Source organism: Cygnus olor, chromosome 3 (assembly GCF_009769625.2).
Source record: "Cygnus olor isolate bCygOlo1 chromosome 3, bCygOlo1.pri.v2, whole genome shotgun sequence".
Lineage (NCBI taxonomy): Eukaryota > Metazoa > Chordata > Aves > Anseriformes > Anatidae > Cygnus > Cygnus olor.
Genome location: NC_049171.1, coordinates 102005755 through 102025009, shown reverse-complemented (window position 1 = coordinate 102025009; position 19255 = coordinate 102005755). Strand labels below are relative to the sequence as shown.

The window sequence follows — 19255 nt, the reverse complement described above, 5'->3', positions numbered from 1 at the left end:
TGTATTTAGAGCTGGAAAGCATGACAGTGTTTTATGTAGGCCGAATGAAACGGTTGCTTGGAAGTAGGCATAGAAGAAGCTGAATCAAATAATGCAGGATATTTTCCTCTTTCCCGTAGAAGGAAAAAGAGGAAAGACAAACAAATAGTGGGTGAGTGAGTTTTTACATCAAGAATAACTACTTGGAGAGCTCAACAGAAAGTTAAACATCAATTGGACAAGTGCTATGTCAAAATGACATTAATCTGTTATGACCCTTGCTTGGAGTTGGAGCAACAATGGGAATAAACTAACTTACCTTTAAAACTGCTCGTATTTACGTACAAAAATTCTTGGGAGGTCATGACGCATCTAATTTAAAATTAAAAAATAAATAAATAAATAAAATTTCATTTCAGGTAAATGAACTGACCGAAAGTTGTATTGAGCTGGAAGCCATGCTAAGTGATACTGAACAGAAGATTTCCAAATTACAGGAAGAATTTACCACGGAAAAGAACAAGCTTGCTGAACAAATACAGCTTCTCCAAGAACACTCAGAAAAGAACAAAGTTAGTTACTGCACCTGTATTATTTCCGTATTCAAGGCCAGATTTATTCTAGCTGAGAATGTGTGTGGGCTGGTCAAGGGAGCTGTGCTATTGACCAGTATTTCAGGTTCTTGCTTCAAGTTTCTGAATATTTCATGTTCTATTTTGAGACGGAATGATGATTAGTTAATGTTTTTTGCCTTTTGCCTCCATTGAAGGAACTGAATTGTTTCCTTAGCGTAAATGCCACAGGTGGCTATCTGGAAATCTGGTACCAAGAATTTTCTACTGCAGACACGCAATCGTTAGGCTGAGGATGTTAGATAAAAAATGCAACATTTCTCAAGTTTCTTTTAAAGAATAAACTTCTTTCAAGACAAAGTAAAGGAAGAAACAAAATATGAGTCTTTATTTTAAGTTGTTAATATTTAATTCTCAGAGGCTGATTTACTGTGGAGATAAATGTAGGTCGTGCTTATTTGTGACCAATATTACATCTTTAAACAAGTTTACGTGGCCTTGGGATATGCTAATGACAGCTACAAAATTTTATAACCAGGGGCTTGTTTCTGTTGTGGCCTTGAAGATTTTGAGTGGAGAAAGAATGGAGATTTCTGCAACTTCCAGAAATCCTGCATGGAAATAAATTTTCCTTTTGGCCAGCTGTCCAAAAAGTACCATCAAAAAAGTGGATCAAAATGAAAATGCTTAGAAAATTTTGTTATCTTTGAGAGGGTGAGAGAAGTGACCCTTAATCTTTCAAGTCACTCTGAGGGAACAATTTTATGTTTGGAGAGGTTAAGCTTTGGTTTTGGCAGTGCTGCTTGTTTTAACAGTGTTGGCAAACTTACGCTCAATGTACCCTTCAGTTCCTAATGTTTATTTGAGAATACCTTCCTTTGCTGCCTATCCTGCCTTTTTGCTCAGGTTTAACGTTCTGTGATTACAATCTATTTAGCCACTCTAAAATACATTCTTCTTACCAAGTTGTTTTTGGAAATTCAAAGTTTCAGATGCAAAGTCAAATAGTTTAACAGGTTGGCTATTTCTCCAATGATAAAATTCTAAATATCAAGTAATGTGCTATTACTGTTTTTAGACTGAGCTGCATCTAACTATGTCAGAAAAAAATGAACTGACGAAGAGTTTGGGGATGGTCCAGAAAGAACTACAAGAAAAAGAAAGTGAAATGAAAAGAGAAATAGCAGAGTACCAGGACAGACTAATTCAAACAGAGAAAGCACTTCAGGATGCTTTGACAGAAGCAAACAGAAAGGTAAATCAGGAAATGGGAAGATTGGTGTTGTGAATTTTTAATTAAATTTTAGGTATTTTAAAAAACTTCGCTGATCCTACTGTAAAAGAACCTGGTTTTGGTAACAACATTCCAAACTCTCTATATACTTACCTTAGAACTCAGAAAGTGTTAAATTGTTTTTTCATTTAACAAACAGTAAAAGGTGAATTTACCTCAGTACTCAGCTAGTGTTAAGTATATATAACTTAGCTGGGACTATACACTTGAAAAAGGGAGAGCAGCAGTGTGTTTCAGTCCAGGAAACCGTTCTTTTGGTAAGAATGGTGAGGGAACAGTTAAATGTTGAAGAATATAAATGGCTAATTTGTTGAAAATACCACAGTTTTAGCCATGCAGCCCCAGGGAGAAGGGCTTGGGGGTGTTCCTTGATGAGAAGCTCAACATGGAATTAGATGGATTGAAACTGGATGGTCTTTAAGGCCCCTTCCAACCCAAACCATTCTACGATTCTGTGTTGTATACAAAGAGCCCTATCTTTGTATGGAGGAGTCATAAATGTGTATGAATATGTACTTGAGACCAGGAAGACACTGAAAAACAATTTGCTCTAATTATTTCTAAGTAAGTTTCATTTCTATGACTATGAAGTAAATTTAAAAGCAAGTTATAGTAAAATATAGGGCCTTTCAAATGGCAGACCTCTTAAAGGCAAACTGATATAAAAAATGCATACTTGTGACAAATCAGTCTTTCAGTTTTAAACTCCTCAAAACATACCAAGCAAGTTTGCTATGGAATTCCCATTGGCAGTGATATGCTCTTATGTATGTCTTCAAAATATAGCGTAGTGTCCTTTTTAGCATCATAGTAATTAGGCACATTTTCCCTCTCGAGAATGAAATGCAAATTGAGGCCTGTCAAGATAAGATGAATTCATTAGGGCTCTTTAACAGCTCACAAAAATTGGAACTTGAGCAACTGATGTCAGCTGATGAAGAATTAAATTATTCTCTTAAACTAGCTAATCACACTTTAGGAGAGCTCCTAAATTTTCAGGTAAGAAAAAAATATTCAAGCATTAAGGCAGAGTACATTAACGTAAATGTAGGAATCAGTGCTTCAGAGATTTGGTTTGACTTTAATATACAGCCTTTGTTTCACTAATGAGAGCACAGAGCATGGAGGAAATGTTGTTACTATTGATCTACATTAGAAAAATTTTGTTATGCATGCCACGACTTAGATCACCTACAACTGGTTTGCGATGCGAAACACAGCCGTCTGTTGTCTCCACTGAACATCTCAACTTGGTTATAACATGGTTAAACTGCAGTCAAAAGTGGCTTTGCAATGCCTCTGTTTTCTGTTTGTGAATTACTTCGATGGTAAACGATACCATGTTCTGTTTTATGCATATCTTGATGCTTTGCTCTTGATTTTGAGAGTTTATCGACTCCATTTTATATAGAATTCTCTTTAAAATGATTAACTGGAGTCATTCTGTGAATGACAGAACTCTTCTCAGTGATGGTAGCTCCACTTTCTGTGAACAACTGATAGCTTGGGAACAGTTCTAGGTGTGCTTGGTTGGCTTCTAGTAGCACAGGTGAAGTTTAACTGTCCCTGTAGCTGAAATTCTGGTTATTAATTTCCCCTGCATTTTTCTTATCTTCATTATTTGTCCTGCTGCTGTCTGGGATTGATTGCTGGCTTTCAATCTTGTGCTTCCACTTCAGAAATGAGTTTCTCTCTCTAAAAGGGCTCTTGAAGATAAATAATCGATTCAGCATACTTGCAATTAAGTGCTGAATTACAGTATGTTCCCCTTGCTCAAAAGTTCTGTATTCAATAGGGATGTCCATTGTAGTGTTAGTTGTTAATTATTCTGTTTAATACCAACAAGGTGCTGATAGGAAACTCCAGGATGTGTGCTGGTGACAAAGCGCAGTACCCACGGCACTGTAACTATGATACGAGGCTTCCGGCTGTGCTTTCTGTGGCATTTGCACCCAGCTTTGCTTCAGAGCAGAGAGCCGCCCAGGAGAGTGGGAGTGGATAGCAAGGAGTGATCTGCTGCTGCTCGGAATGGTACTTCTGAGCTGAGATGGAGAGTGCAAAGCAGGCCTGGGTTTTCTTGCTTCTGTGGTAGTGAGATGCAGTAGGGACAAAAAGAAGACCAACAAAACTCAAACTAGGAGGAGAGTGCCTTACGATTCAGAATATTGGTTTGAAATACATTACCTGGCACACAGTGCTTCCTCACGCCACATCGGTGTGGGGATAACAGGTAGCAAATGGACTGCTGTGTCAGATCCTGTGTTTTTCTGCATAGTTAATCTCATGTATGAAAGTCCTAGAAAAAGGACTTTCCTGTGTCAGGGATAAAAGAGCTGCTGTAATGAGGTTGTACAGAAACAAGCAAACAAATCTACATTACCACCATGGTCTACTACTAATATTGCGTAACAGTTGAGGAGGTTCCATTTGATAGTGGGTCGTTTAAACAGAAGAATTATGCTTCTGGTATAACAACTGTATTTTTTCTTTTGTAGGTTAATAATGCTAACTTTATAGTTCGACTAAGGAAGAAAAATGAACTTGCCGAGAGTAAAGTGCAGCTGTGGATGAAATCCTGTAAGCATATGGAAAAGGAAAAGGAACGGTTGCAGAAACAACTAACAAAATGTGAAGAAATATTAAAGAAGAAAGAGCTAAACATGTCGGAGAAAGAAGGTAACTGAAGCTAGATTCAGTCTTAATGCTTTCCTAGCAATGTGTTAGTTGGCAAAACGTTTTTTTTAGAATGTCCATTTGCATGTGCAGCACTAATACAGAGCATGATTTTTAACTAGTACAAGTAAGTACCACCGCAGATATGTCAGACATTTTGAAAATTTAATTCATCTCCTTTCTCTTAAAGTATCAGAAGCAACTATGGATTATGAATATATATTTTATTAAATATTACATTGTTTTGGTCCAAAGTGGCTTAAGGAAAAAGGGAGAAGCATTTATTTTTTTTTTAAACAAGAGTTTGCGTACAACACTTGTCATTTTTCCCCTAGCTTTCTCCTCTGACTCCTGTTCCCTTGGTTCCTTTAAAGTTCATTGCATGAGATGAACTCTATTGTAAATGATGCTTAAGGAAACTTAGGGCTGCAAAGTCAAGTATTGTAAAGTTACAAAATGACAGAGGAAATATTTGCCTGTGCACTAGTCAAGGATTCTTTTCAAATGTGGCGTGTTTGTTTACTACTTAGCAAGCACACTGTAGTGTATAACATTTCACTGATTTTGGTATATCCTGTCACTTATTTTTTGTGATTGCACAGTTGTAGAGCATGTGTAATTAATTAAAAGATCTGTGATCATTGTATTATAAATTCTTTTACATGCATCCTTATTTTAAGTCAGTTATATGAACAACAGTACTTTGCTTTGAAAGGTGCTGATGAGAATGCCATTACAGAAGAAATTAAGTTAAAACTGGAAGAATTACAGGAATCTGTAGAAGAGAAAACCAGAGAGGCAAATGAGAACTTGGAGAAATACTCCTCTCTAATTGTTAAATATTATAAACTAGAGCAAGTAAACGAGATGCTAGAAACACAAGTCATTTTGTTGAGTGGTCAGCTGAAGCAGCCAATGAGAGATGCTGTCAGCAGTCCTTTGCTGAATTCAGGCAACTTATCAACAGTGAGCAATCAGTCTGATCCAAGAGATGAAGATACTGCTGAGCTTTCAAGTAAAAGGCAGAGATATGAAGACACCTGGAAGGATAATGGAGAACCAAGATCCCCTATGCCAGAGTCTTCATCAAAAGAAAAAAGGAAGGATTCTATCTGTCAAAACTTGCTGTGTCAGGAGAACTCAGACTGTGAGCTGGATGGGCTTCCAGAAGTAGTGAAAAAAGGTATTTATAATTTTTGATAAAGGCAAATGTTCTCTCAGCATGGCAGGTGTTCTCTCTCTCCCTCTCTCTCTCTCCTTTTTTTTTTTTTTTTTTGGCTGAATTAGTTTTAATATGGGTAAGTAGGTGACTAGGTGAAACGTTTTTGGTGATGGTGATGGAAGGTGAAAGCAGCCGGTGGGAGTTGTGCCATTTAATGCCAACTCAGCACTTGTGGAACTGTGCCCTTAGACTGCTTCAATACATTTACATTGGGTTTGTAACTGCCAAGTTGATCAGAGTTAAACGATTCTGGCTGTCACAGTTTTGTAGTTTCTGGTGGCACACCTACTAGACACTAAGCATGTGACATGTTAGCAGCAACAAAGTTTTGCTGGAAGGTGACTTGTTCTAGTCATTTAAAACTATTCTGTGAGATAATAACAAACTTACAAGAAAATAGATGCAAACTACCTGTGACGTGCCTCTGTAATAAGTGCAGTTGTAATTGTTAGACAAGCTACAAAGATACTGAGTTGCCTCAGCTTCACTGATCACTCCCAGAAGTCAGGAATTCTTAATTTATACGTTATTTGCATTTTGTTTGCTTATGAGCATCAGTATTTTTCTGGAAACGTACTTGTTCTGAGGACACGTGTGCCAGTGAATGTTTGACTTCTAGGCTAGATGGAGAGAGAGTAGAGAATCTATAATAGTATAGTTCTAAAATAGAGAATTTGTGACAGTATAGTTCTACGTGGAGAAAATAGGAAAAACCAAGAATGTTGTATCATGGTACTGTGTTCTTAATGAATTCTAGTAAAACAATACATGTGTTTTCAGACTGAAATTATTCTCCAGATGATGATGTACCTATGGAAAAAAAAAAAAACCAAAAACTTCTTTGAAAAACTTTACTACAGAATTGCTGTTGTACCTTGCCTGCAGTTTTCAGGCCTTGTATATGGAATTTGGAATACAGAAGATCTGTTCAGTAATCCTTTTGATCTTCAGGAGAATAAATTATTTATTTTAATCAGCTGTTTTTATCCCCAGTGGTGAAAAAACAAAACAAAAAACAAAACAGAAAATCCCTTTATTTGAGAAAAAGTGTAACTTATTTAGCTGTATTTAATAGAATCTGTTCATTTTCCAGGGTTTGCTGATATCCCCATCGGAAAGGTTACCCCATACATTTTACGCAGAACAACCCTAAATCTAGGGACCAATCCTCGTCTGGGTTCCCCAAGTGAGAAATTCCTCTTACCGACAGAAGATGTACAGAAAGGATCAGATAATCTCGGTGAGCGCTCCTGTTCAACACCTGGTGGCAGCAAATCACAAAAGGTAATTTTTTTAAAAAAAATTATCTGTACATGAAAGCCATGGGGAAAAGCCTATATGTTCACTAAGTTTATTCATCTTGCCAGGTAAGTTTGAGGATATATCATCATTCTTTAAATTTCTCAGCAGTACAGTGAACTTAAGATCATAAATACTGAATCACTAAAATGTGGTAGAGCTCTTGACCATGCTAGCATCCGGCAGATCATTCCTGTGACGTAGCTTGTGACTTCATTGGGAAATCCGTTGGGAAATGTAAATGAAATACACATACATTTTCAGTTTCTTCTGTTGGATATTAAAGACCAGATACTCATTTTACTGTAATTTCATAGGTTTCAGAAAAAAAATAATCAGCAAAAGAACCGTTGGGAGTCAGAGCTGAGGATTATATTTTTCTGCTAACAGCTTCTCTTGAAATTCCTCATTCTGAATGCTATAAAATAACTACAGATGTTTGAGTGGCTGTTAGACATGTAAATAGGGAACATTTACATAATAAAGGAGCTAACTTTAATGTTAGTGATTACCAGATTTTGAGGTTACCAAAATAAATACAACTGAGTTAAGTTTTGAAGGATGATTTTATTTAAAAAAAAAAAAAAATGTATAGTAAATGAAGTTTACATTAAGCTTGAAGTGTTTTTGGTAACGTGACACACTACTGCATGTTTCACAGTACATCAGAATAAGACATTCTTTCTAAGCCAATGAAAATGCTTTGCAGATTATTGAAAATGTTCCAGCTTCAGAACAGAAATAAACCTTTGTTGTCTGATATCTTTTCCAAAGTTGTTAACCGCACTATCTTAAAGCTGAGCAATGAGAATTTGAGAAGTTACTATCTATCCGTATTTCTTTACCTGACAGCTGCATAGAAGTATGCCAGTAGATACAAATCCTTCCAATGTGCCATGTTACACAAAAATATTTTCTTGGCAATCAGAGGAGTCTACCACACAGCTAAATAAGAAAAATACGAAGTCATAAAGGTTAAATACAATTTATGTTTTTTTTTTAATTTAATTATTTTTTGTTAGCACATTAAGCATGTTGGCAAGATACCAAAAGAAAGTAAAAGCAAAAGCCACATAGACGGGGCTTTGAGCAACCCCATCTAGTGAAAGATGTTCTTGCCCATGGCAGGGGAGTTGGACTAGATGATCTTTAAGGTTCCTTCCAACCCAAACCATTCTATGATTACATACGTTAGCGGATGTATAGTTATTGAGGCCAGAAAGCGTCATTAGAATGACCAGTCAGATCAGAGCCATAATTTGTTTTGAGCTGTAGCATTAGGAAATCCATATGTTAAAGTGAGAGTGGATCCACTGCATGCGTGCATGTTGTTTCAGGGTGAATTACCCTGCTTGTCAAAACGTGCTGCTTCTCACAGACACTGCCTGGAGGTCTGTGGTTTATTAGTCCTTTAAGTGATGCCAATAAGTTTTATTTACACTCATTTATATGTGTTTTCCTATAACTTTAGAAACAAATGGAGCATGGTTGTTGAAGGGGAAAAAAAAACAAACACACAAAACCAAAACAACTCAGTAGTGTAAAAAGAAACGAAACCTTGACTTGAGGAAGTTACAGAGTAATCACCTGCTAGCAGAGCGTAAGCTTGGTGGAGGCTCTCACTGACCATAGTCAAGGCTACAGCAAATTAGAAGTAATCAGTAATAAATGGGTTTTAATTTAACTGGGGGAGGTATTCCCAAACAGTCCTCCTCTTTGCCTAAGCATGTGTTTGTCTGGCTCTAAGGACAAGCAACTCCTGATTTTTAACTACGTTGGAGAAATTAAGGTTTCAGGATTTGTTTTTTTCCCACAAGTATAAATACACAGAATCACCAGTTCCTGGAATTTGTGTCCAACTTCTCTCTTGGACACTGGATATATGGGTTGGTTTTACTTCAAATCCATGTACATCTGGGAATTTCTGGGGGAATTGTTCAGAGTATTGTTTCATCATTTGTGGAAACCATCAAAATGTGTTGCTTCGTGCTTTATATTAATACAGTAAATATTGTGTCTTATTTTAAAGTGAAATAAGCTTTGTGAAATAAGCTCTTCTCTGACAGGTACTTACATATACTTCATTTCAGACACCCAGATTCAAACTGTTGCAAACTTCTCAAGGTGTTTAAAATGTGCCCTCTGTCATTTTCGTACACATTTATTCACTTTTGTATGTAAACTTAATCTAGAATTTGAGTGCTTTGCACATCAGCTAAATGTGAAAGCAGTGGTTTCTGCTCAAATGTCAGTAAAAATGTGAGAACTGTTTTATGTTTGCAGAATATGTGCAGGAAAAATGAAATACAGATCTCTGCAATACCTGGTACCTTCATAAACACACTAAGGGTACTGTCTGTTCCCTGGTTAAGCTTTGTTTCTGCTCCTAGCAAATAGCTTGCCAGCTGTGTAGGAGATACTCCATCTTACCCATCAGCAAAACAAGTGATGTTAAGTCTCACTGCATTGTATATTCAAGTGAGAAATGTCTTCAGAATATTTTGTGTTGTTGTTATTGTGCATGTACGCTCTTTTTTTTTTTTTTTTTAATTCCCAATAGTTAGTTTTTTGCAATGAGCCTTTTGACTTACTGCGGAAAGTTACCAGTTTACCATTACAAGTAAAACAGAACATTTATGTTTGTGTTGCAGGTAAACGGTGAACAGCACTCCCAAGCAGGGACAGCTCTTCCAGCACTGAAATCTACTTCAAGGTCACCACTTTGCCCATAGAAGCAATCCACAAACACTGTCTCTGACAATACTAAGGGAGACTCATATGATTCACAAAGCCAAAAAATCCCTAAATGAACAATCACTACCCAAGCAAGATGAAAAACAAAATTGTACGGTGCTGTAAATCTCTGTCAATTTAATTACAACGCAGAACAACTGATGATGAAAAACCAGTTTGTCAAATAAATACCGGAACTATATGGAGGGCACCATTTTCTCTTATCAAATGATTAACAATCTTCAGATCTTGTTCTTGAATATTTACTAATACCAAGTCACTAAAAGTTGTGGAACGATAGTGAAGGAACAGATCTTCTTTGAATTTTCTGTAAAGATACATGAACCTGTTATAAAATTAAACCTTTAAGCCAAAAAGTGGACTACATGTTGCCTTGTAGATCATTGTTGCCATTTGTTCTGTGTACAGAATGATTTACAAATGGAAATTAAACTCACCTGAGCATCTCTAAAACTATTAGGTTCCAGGAAAAATGAGGCAAACACTATTAGAGGTTTCAAAATGAGGCACTGACTTCGTTTGTAACTGTAAAACATGTATAACCAGACAGAGGCTGGAGTGCACAGGTTCAGTGCACTGTGTTCTTGGTACCCCTTCTTCCAGATGGAATAACATTGTGCAGAGAGGAGCCCTGCTCCAAACAAATCAATTTTCCCTGAAATTAAGTATCTGCCAGTCCATCTCTTTGTACTGTCCACTATCCTCTGGCTTTGGCTGTAGCTGAAGATGTTACAATGATAATCTTCACCTCTGCAAAACAGCCCTTGGCCAGCCAGCAATCCCCACCAAGCTGGGGTGGGAACCATGTACCCGGCCACAAAGGATGCTGTGACAACAAGCAGTGCTCCTTCTACGAGCAGTGGCTGCCTGCTGATTCTCTGCAGGAAGTCACCCTTTACCCTTAAAATCCTTGGCCTCAAATGTGTTATTTTATATGAAAACGATTGCAGATAGCTGACTTGTAATTGATTTAACAGGAGTGGATGTGTTGGAGAAATGGTCAGGTGTCAAGAAATAGCTGCATGTAAAGCCTTGAGTTGGCCCCTTTTCATTTGAGAAGTCCTATTTTAGATCCTAAAAGAAGGTAGGGATAGCAATAATTTAGCTGGAAATACCATCTAAAATTCTGGTATTTTCAATGTAAGAAAATAAATTTGTCTAGTTTATGACTGTGCACTTGAATTTATGATGACTCATTACAAATAAGCTCACCACAGCAAGCTTGTGCTTGTTGATTTCAGAGATCTAATTGGGCTTGCTCAGTAGCTCAGAGTAATTCTGCACAGGAGAAGAGGGTTACATCAACTAAATCAGTCATTATCCAACTGAAGAGAAATTACTTTTCCAATAATTCATCTTGCTTATGCTTGCCTACCCAAGTATTAGGAAAACCAAGCTGCTCTACATGAGCAATAGTGCTCTGAGACTTCAAGTTGTGCAGCAGAGGGACCTTCTCATGTTCTTCCTTCATCAGAAAGGTGTCATTTCTTCTTTCAGCATAGGTGGGTAATGGCGTTTTCTACTCCTTGAAAGAGGTTTCTTAATTTGAAGTAAAATATTTTTGTTCCAAGTTGAACTTCGAAGTACAACAAGTCCTTCCCTAATGATACAAGGTAAGGTTCTGCTCCAAGCTGTGTTAGTGTTCCACTCGGTGTTCTTCTCTTACAAATACGTACAAACCAGCTTTCTGCCTTGCTGACAGCATTGTCTGCTAGAATACTGTTTATGAGAACAAACTGATTTTCTCGTCAGTCTAACTGAAAGATCTTTAAAGAAATTCAACATTTGTCTCAAATGAGCCTAACGATAACACAGACAAAATATTCCATGTAGTTAAAAGGAACAAAAACTTCAAGTTATCCTTCAGTAACTAGATACACCTACGGCTGGCATCAGATCAGTAGATCTTGTGGCTTTTTCTTAAGCTTCTCCACTTGTTTGTGAACCCAGATATTAGGTAATCAAAACAATCCTTGTGGCACTATGCCTAGAGGCATCTTCAAGGGAGCCTGAAAGAGGCCCAGCTTAACGCATTTTGATTGCCTCAGCGTCTGTCAGTGTACCAACAAAGCTGCTCGTAACAGTTCAATTATTTCAGATAAAGCTTTGTATATTCAAATTGTTTAGGGATTGTGCAAAGAATTGTAGCATTTTTTTTTAAATAACTCTCATTACAAAGCAGATCTTGAGGTAGAAGCATGAGTAGGAGAATGCATTGGTAACAGACAATAGAAAAAAAAACACTGGAGTGTTTTATTTATCCCAATCTTTTTCTATTTTCATCTGATGCCTTGAAAAGTGTCCCACTTGGAGAAGAGTGTGGAAAAAACATCTATGTTTAGAAAGCTGTCTAATCTTAACCAGAAAAGTTTAAACAACTAAGTTATAATGAAGTAAATATCACTAAAGAAAGGATTGGGGCTTTTGTAATTACATATTTTCCTATTTGGCCATGTTTGTATTTTATGAGCCTGTAGATTCTTGTAAATGTGAACCTTACATTTTGAAAGATCACGATGTTTGTTTGTTCTCAGTTACTGGTGTGTACTGTAGTACTAACTAATCTTTGGTTTTTGCATATGAGCTAATAAAGGTTAAGATTTTTAAGAGAAAGTACTTAGATTAATACCTAAATCACTTGAAAATGGGACTTACTATTCTACATGCTATAGTAAGCCAGTGAGACTTCAGGTCACAATTCATGTAAGGTTTTGAAAGCGGTACCTAACACTTAATTTCCAACTTATTTGTAAATCAAGTGTGTGGTAGGAACAAATCAAAATGCCTCATCAGGTTTCCTAGGAAGAGGATTGCACAAGAAGTGTTGGTGTCAGCTAACTAATGAAAGGGCACTTGCATCTGGCTTTCTATTTGAATTGTGAAAGTCACGGTAAAAATGCCCTCCTTGGTGCTCTGGCAGTGTTCTCAGCATGGTAACCTGACCGTGCTACATCACAGGCAGAAGCATTAGCTGGGTCTCTTCCTCATTTTCCTGTTTGCCCAAGGTTTACATTGTATTTGGTGTTTATCTAAATTACCTGGATGCCCTAACTAATTTCGAATGCTGTCTGAAACACCAAAAGCTGGAGGCTGAAGGCCTGCTGCCGGAATGCCGCTGTCCTTTCTCTGTGTGTGGTTGCAGCTGACGGACGGGCCTGGCTGATCTGTGATGTTCAGCTCTCTCTTCAGGCTCTCAACTATTCCTCTCCGCTTTACCTGGTTAGTGAAAGAAAACCATTAAAGGAGATGGCAGGACCAAATGCCATTGACTGAGCACAGGCTCATGCTGCTTTCCGAAGCACCGGCTTCCTTCCCTCCTGAAACCTGAAGGCAACGACAGAGGAAAGTGCAACGTACATCTAGCGGGGATTGTCTTTGCACTGTAAGTTGCGGACGACTTCCTTTTAGACAGGGAAATGCAGCTGAAAGATGTAACCCCTCTGTACAGTATGGAAAATAGCGTCGCCCCGTAGGCCAGGTGCCACCTCTTTTTGGTGAGAACACCCCAAATCTGTCCGAGAACTGGCTTCAACTGCTGGTCCTTGTTCCTGCTGTTGGAGATCTCAGCTAACCCTTAAAATGATTCCCCTTCCTTTTGCTTTTGCCACCTTATCCTAAATAGCCACAAATTATAATAAGGCTGCAAGCAATTTTCTGAAAAACAAACAACACCAACAGTAATTCAAAACAGCTGCTTGAGCTTCTTGGAAGATGTTGACAATTGAACACGCGGTAGACTACTGTGAAAGTTGGCCGGCAGTATTCAAAGGCGATGTGGATTTGCTTAAAATAAAGACTGGTACCTAAATGAATCCAGTAATGGGACAGGTACCTCAATCGTTGCTGTGCACGCATATTTGCAGACATGTTTGTGTACACACAAACGCTTATTTCAGTGTAAAATCAGAACTTACATGGAACTTAGAAAAACAGGATTGAGCTATAGAGTAGCTAAAGATTTAGCTTCTTGCATTATTTGTCTCCCTTGAAGCTTTTTTAACAGCAGACGGATCGTGTACTCTTCACACTTCAGCTATTAAGATACTTAGGTGAATGCACTGATGATTGATGGGTGCACGGAAAGATCAGCAGCTTTCAGTGTTTTGCTTTTCTACCACCACGTCTCATAAATGAAATAGATGAAAGCTGAGTGAGAATGTGCTCCTAGCACTGGGTGGTGTTTCAGAATCCCTTTATTAGGAGGCCTCCTGGCTGCCATAGGAAATGCAGTGCGAATGCTGCTGATTCTGTGAAGGAAAATGAGCTTTTTTGTGAAGTCTGTATCCACATCCGATTACTGCTTTCAGAGGCAAAACAGAGGAGTGGGAAATTACTAATTTTGTCTGGGGAATGCTTCAAGATCATCTGGTCCAACCATCCCCCTACCACCAACATCACCCCCTAAACCATGTCCCTAAGCACCACGTCCAACCTTTCCTTGAACACCCCCAGGGACGGTGACTCCACAACCTCCCTGGGCAACCCCTCCCAATGCCTGACTGCTCTTTCTGAGAAGAAATGTCTCCTCATTTCCAACTTAAACCTCCCCTGGCACAACTTGAGGCCATTCCCTCTAGTCCTATCGCTGGTTACCTGTGAGAAGAGGCCCACCCCCAGCTCCCCACACCTTCCCTTCAGGTAGCTGTAGAGAGCATTATCCTCTTAAACATAGATAAGTTCATGGGTAGAATTGACACTGTGTTTGGCTACAGCTCTGAGGTAAAGGAGGGAGATCTAAAGTCTTGCCTTCGCTCTAATGTTGACACTTTGAAAACACGGTCAGCCTAACCGGCTGCAGGACTGACAGTGAAATAGCCACGTTCCCCTCCACAGGAGCTGTAAGGGTAAAGGGCTGTACAGTGCTTTGAGGAGCTCTAGCAAAGGGTGCTGTGGACAGAGCAAACTCTAACGAAGATTTCTTCCCTGCTTGTTTCTTATGTCTTCACTAGCTGAAGAAATTTGTGCTTACAGTCATTTTAAAGGCAAGTCTCTGATTTTCAGCCAACACAGTTGCTATTTCTGCGTTGCTGCCAAGGGTACATGGTGAAAATGTTGATGGGAATGTAAGAGATTGCTGGCTTGCTCTAGCAGGCAGGAGGATTCCACAGACCTGCACAGTCCCTGTGGCACACTGGAGATACTTCTATAAATGCAATAATGCATCTATGATTATTCTTCTCCTCACCTCTCAATTAACCAGTACTGCACATATTGTTCCCTGTCAAATATCTTATTTTGTCAGATGCCAGAGAGCAGTGTTGTTCTCTTTTCAAATTGCTGGTTTGATTTCTGGCAGTACTTGATTGCTTTAAAATGTGCTTTCTACATCCATTTTCCTCGGTACTTAATTAACTGCAGAAAAAGACTGAAATGATTTTTCAGTTAAGTAGGTGTTCATTTATTTCCTTTAGCTCACTAAAGCAGTCTCAGAGATGTTATCTTTCCTTTGCAAGAAATTCGGCACTCTGGATTTACCTCTCTGCAGCTAAATCCCCTGCAAAATGCGTCCAGTGGTGGGATGAAGCACAGAGGCAAGGCTGCGGTAGAGGTGGTGAAAAGCTGCCTAATACCAAACCGAAGCTGCAGTCAGTTGCAGGGAAGCAAAGCACAGCCGGTTATTCGAGAAGGCTGTTCTGTGGGCCATGGCAAGAAGCCGTGTGCCTGAAACGCTGCTGCACAAGCAGGGCACAAGCGGTGAGTTAGCCAGGAGTCACGGCGTACAGCGGGAACATTCCTGGAACTTAGCAGTGAAGAGCCTCGTCTGAACATCACAAATGTAGTTTCCATCTCTGCTGTTCACCAGCTGACGCTAGAGGCAAGCGCTGCCTTACAAAATTCCAACTCTTACAGTGTTAGCAGTGCTTGAGCAACACCGGGGTACTTCTATGGCTGTACAGAAATGTCTTCGGGCTTCTGTAGTGCAGGTAACTCCTCGGAAGCTCTCACGTTTATCCCATTCCCTTGGTGTGAGCTGTTCTGTCCTAAATGCCCATGGGGCGCTAAGGGCCGGCATGCAGTAAGGTACCATGCAGCAGTAAATCCACAAAACACATTAGGTAGCAGCAAATACGCCTTTCCTTTGTATGACTACTGCAGAACATTGCTACTACAGCATAGCCCGGGACTCCCCATATTCTAAGGTAAGGCCTGGCATGTGCACAGGTTCCTCAGAGGTTCCAGTGAAATTAATTCATTGGAGCAAAACAAGGGGTGGGGTTTTTGCATGTTTTGCTGTGCCCCCATGTCATTTATCTATGTCAGCCTTCAAAGAGCCAAGAGTGAGCCAAATACATCAGTGACCCAGTATAACCATCACGGGAGAAGGGAAAACAGAGCAAGTGATGAAATGTGGTCTGCAGTTTGGGTTGCAGCCAGTTAGGTGGACTTTTTGACTGCTTACTGTTTTGGAAAAATACGAAAGTAGATTCTGAATGGCAGATGACTGCAAAATGGACTGATAGTGCTCGGGCAGTGCAGACTGACTTGCTCAAGACTGAGAAATTATTAATATTTAATATAGTCAGAATGAATCACGAGAAAAATGGTTTATAGGTTAACCAATTAAGATTGCTAGAGCATCCCCAAGGAATTCTGCTGTAATAAGAGAGAGTAACCATGAAGGCCCTGTCATCGCTTCTCTTTTTGTCCTGTGGAAGGTGACCTGCGGGTATTCGTGGCACAACAGGGAGTTCAGAAACTGTCATGTAGAAGGCAAAAAGGATGGGTAGAATTAGAATCATCAACTCATTCAGGTTGGAAGAGACGTCTAAGATCATCCAGTCCAACCTTTAACCTAGTACTGACAAGTCCACCACTAAACCGTGCTATAAGTTCCACATCTACACGGTTCCTGAATACCTCCAGGGATGGTGACTCAGTAGATTCTGAGGAATTTACTGGGAAAATCTTAAGGCTTGAGCTCAATTTGAAGGTCATTATTACTGGGCTTTGAATCTTTAGCAGAAAATTAATTCATCTTGTTGAAACGTACTAAGCACAATGGATAATCCACTCTCATTGAGCAAAAAGCACGTAGTAGCCAGTGCTTCAAACCTGACTCACTCTTCTAGCTCAGCATAGTGGTGTAAGGAGATGCGGAGCAATCCCATGTGTCTGTGGTAGGGATTGAATGGATCACAAACTTTGTGCACATGAATCCAATGTGCATATATTTTCTTAAACTAACAGATGATATTTGCAGTATTCAATGCCAAGGGATTTGTTTCTCTTTTGAGAGGTTTATGGCCTTGATAAACATTAAGAAGTGCCCAAAAGCAGTGAAAAGAACAACTTTAACACCTCCTCCATGACTTTAAAGCAATTTTTAGCATAATTTCTGAGATAATGTACCTGTTATTAAAAAAACTATCTGGAAGACCACTTTTTATAGATAGTAAAAGGTAATTTTATATCTTGTGCTCTGTTTTGCTGAACAGACTGCTAATGAGAAGCTTCAACAAAAGGGAAAAATCTGTATAGTGGCCAGGGCTGGAAGGCTGAGGACTGAGAGCTTGTGGCCAGACCTGCACAGTGCTGAGCCAGCAGAATTTGATCCAGTGTTTTAACTATGTACATATCACTTTTTCCTCTTTTCCACTCTAATCTAATTCTGAAGCTTGCTGACCTACAACTAAAGCATGATCTTAGAGAACAGGTTGGCTTGGTTTCAGTGGCAAAAATAATCAAAGCTGTCAGCTATGCAGGTGTGAAGATTCCAGCGTGCATGTGTACTGCACATGAAGGTTGTGAGGTGGACCAAGTTTGATGATGGTCATATTCTTCTACATATACTTTCTACATATTTTCCAATTGTCTCCATATGCAGAAACCCTGATTTATGTAGACGGGTACCTGCGTACTTGAAGCCATCAGTGTTTGCCACTGCACACACACAAATGGATGTGCGTATGAAATGGGAAGAACCTATCAGCATACCCAGCTATGTGGTATATCCTGCCAGGGCCGGCAGTGAAATGAATGTGTCCAGTTAAAACTTCAGAAGAAATTTAAGAAATTGAAATGAAACTATTCCCACTGGAAAATTATTACCCAGGCCACCTCGCCAAAGTACAAGATTCCTGCTCTAGGTGCCATGCCGAAATGAACCTGTTTCACAGGGCAGTTCCCCCTCTGCCTGTGACGGGGTCAGTATTGGTTCAGAGGGAAGTTTCTGCATACCAGACCACTGACATTATCTGTTGTGAGAAGAATAAACGTGGGACCTGTGCTCATCCCAGAGCAGTCATTTTCATTTTTACTGGTTTGCATTTAAAACTTTCCCATGTGCAGCATCTAATTATGGTATACAAAAATCTGTATTTACATGGTAACAGTGCACAGTGCTGAAAGTGACTGTTGGTAAATTGCTTATTCACTTCGATGATTAAGCCAGTAATTATTGCATTAGCATCCTAAACCACACTTGTCTGCCAATACTTCTCCTTCTAAGGCAATCCCATGAGACCTGATGGGCTAAGTAGGGAGGGTATGGCACTTGAAGAAGGGAAGGGCAAGGAACATGTAGGAGGTTGGGCCAGTGGTTGCTTTCTGCCGTGTCTGCTTCAGTGTGACTTAGGGTAGTGATGGAACATGGCACAGCAAAAGAGATTTTCTTGCATAAGAAATGTAAAAATAGACCTTTCCACTACTGGCTATCAAAGACCCTATATGACACATCCCACCAGTTCTTATCACTGAGGCTGTACTCGCTCAGTAATCAAAGCAAATCGTTTTATTTGGTCAAGGAAGGAAGGCCCCTCAGCTTCTACACCACTATGGCATTCAGCTGCCTATGTCTTGTTATGTTCCTGTCTTAAAATGTTTGGTAATGCTGCTGGAAGCCATTGAACAGCCGTCTTCCACCTCCTCTCCTGAGGTAAACCTGATGTCTTCACACTGTGTTTCTGGGGGGACTGAACACTTTATGATCCTCCTAAAAGCAAAGTATCAGCTGTTACTTCTTCGGGAGCTTTTGGATTTATATGATAAAATTCCAGGAAATAAGTTACATGGAACAGTTTTGCTTGGTGGAAGACAGGCTGGCACCAGAGCCCCCACCCCCTGCAGGTGCTGTGTTAGTTTCCCATCAGTTTCCTGAAATGATGCACTTACAGACCCATTTCAGAGGCTATTTCAAACCCAGGAGTGACATTTTTTCTAGTCTCCTGGATTCTAAGAACAGCTCTTTTACCTGTACCTCCCAGCAAGAACCAGTATTCTTTTCTTTTTAAGAAAATATTTGTCACGGAATTGATGGCTTCTTGAATTGTAACTGAGTATGGATCAGATTTTGAGACCACTGCACTGCACTTGAATGTCATCCTCGCACTCGTACAGGTAGGTATAAAACTGCCTAATGTTGGTTTTGACGCAGTAGCTAGGTAAAAAATCTCATAAGCTTTCCTGAGTAGACATCACTTCATTAGTAATTAATTAGAAAATAGGGGAACCTTTCCCTTCTGT

At 39.4% G+C, this 19255-nt stretch overlaps 1 protein-coding gene across 1 annotated transcript in view; it reads left to right on the top strand.

Moving 5' to 3' along the window:
• CENPF (centromere protein F) overlaps window positions 1–12397 on the top strand; it is a 42514-nt gene extending 30117 nt beyond the window's left edge. Inside the window, exons 15-20 of the mRNA XM_040552604.1 lie at window positions 399–551; window positions 1630–1806; window positions 4341–4521; window positions 5234–5701; window positions 6834–7024; window positions 9691–12397. Coding sequence (XP_040408538.1) covers window positions 399–551; window positions 1630–1806; window positions 4341–4521; window positions 5234–5701; window positions 6834–7024; window positions 9691–9771 — 1251 coding nt within the window. The 3' untranslated portion in view covers window positions 9772–12397. The remainder of the gene's footprint in view (window positions 1–398; window positions 552–1629; window positions 1807–4340; window positions 4522–5233; window positions 5702–6833; window positions 7025–9690) is intronic.
• Window positions 12398–19255: the final 6858 nt, after the last annotated feature.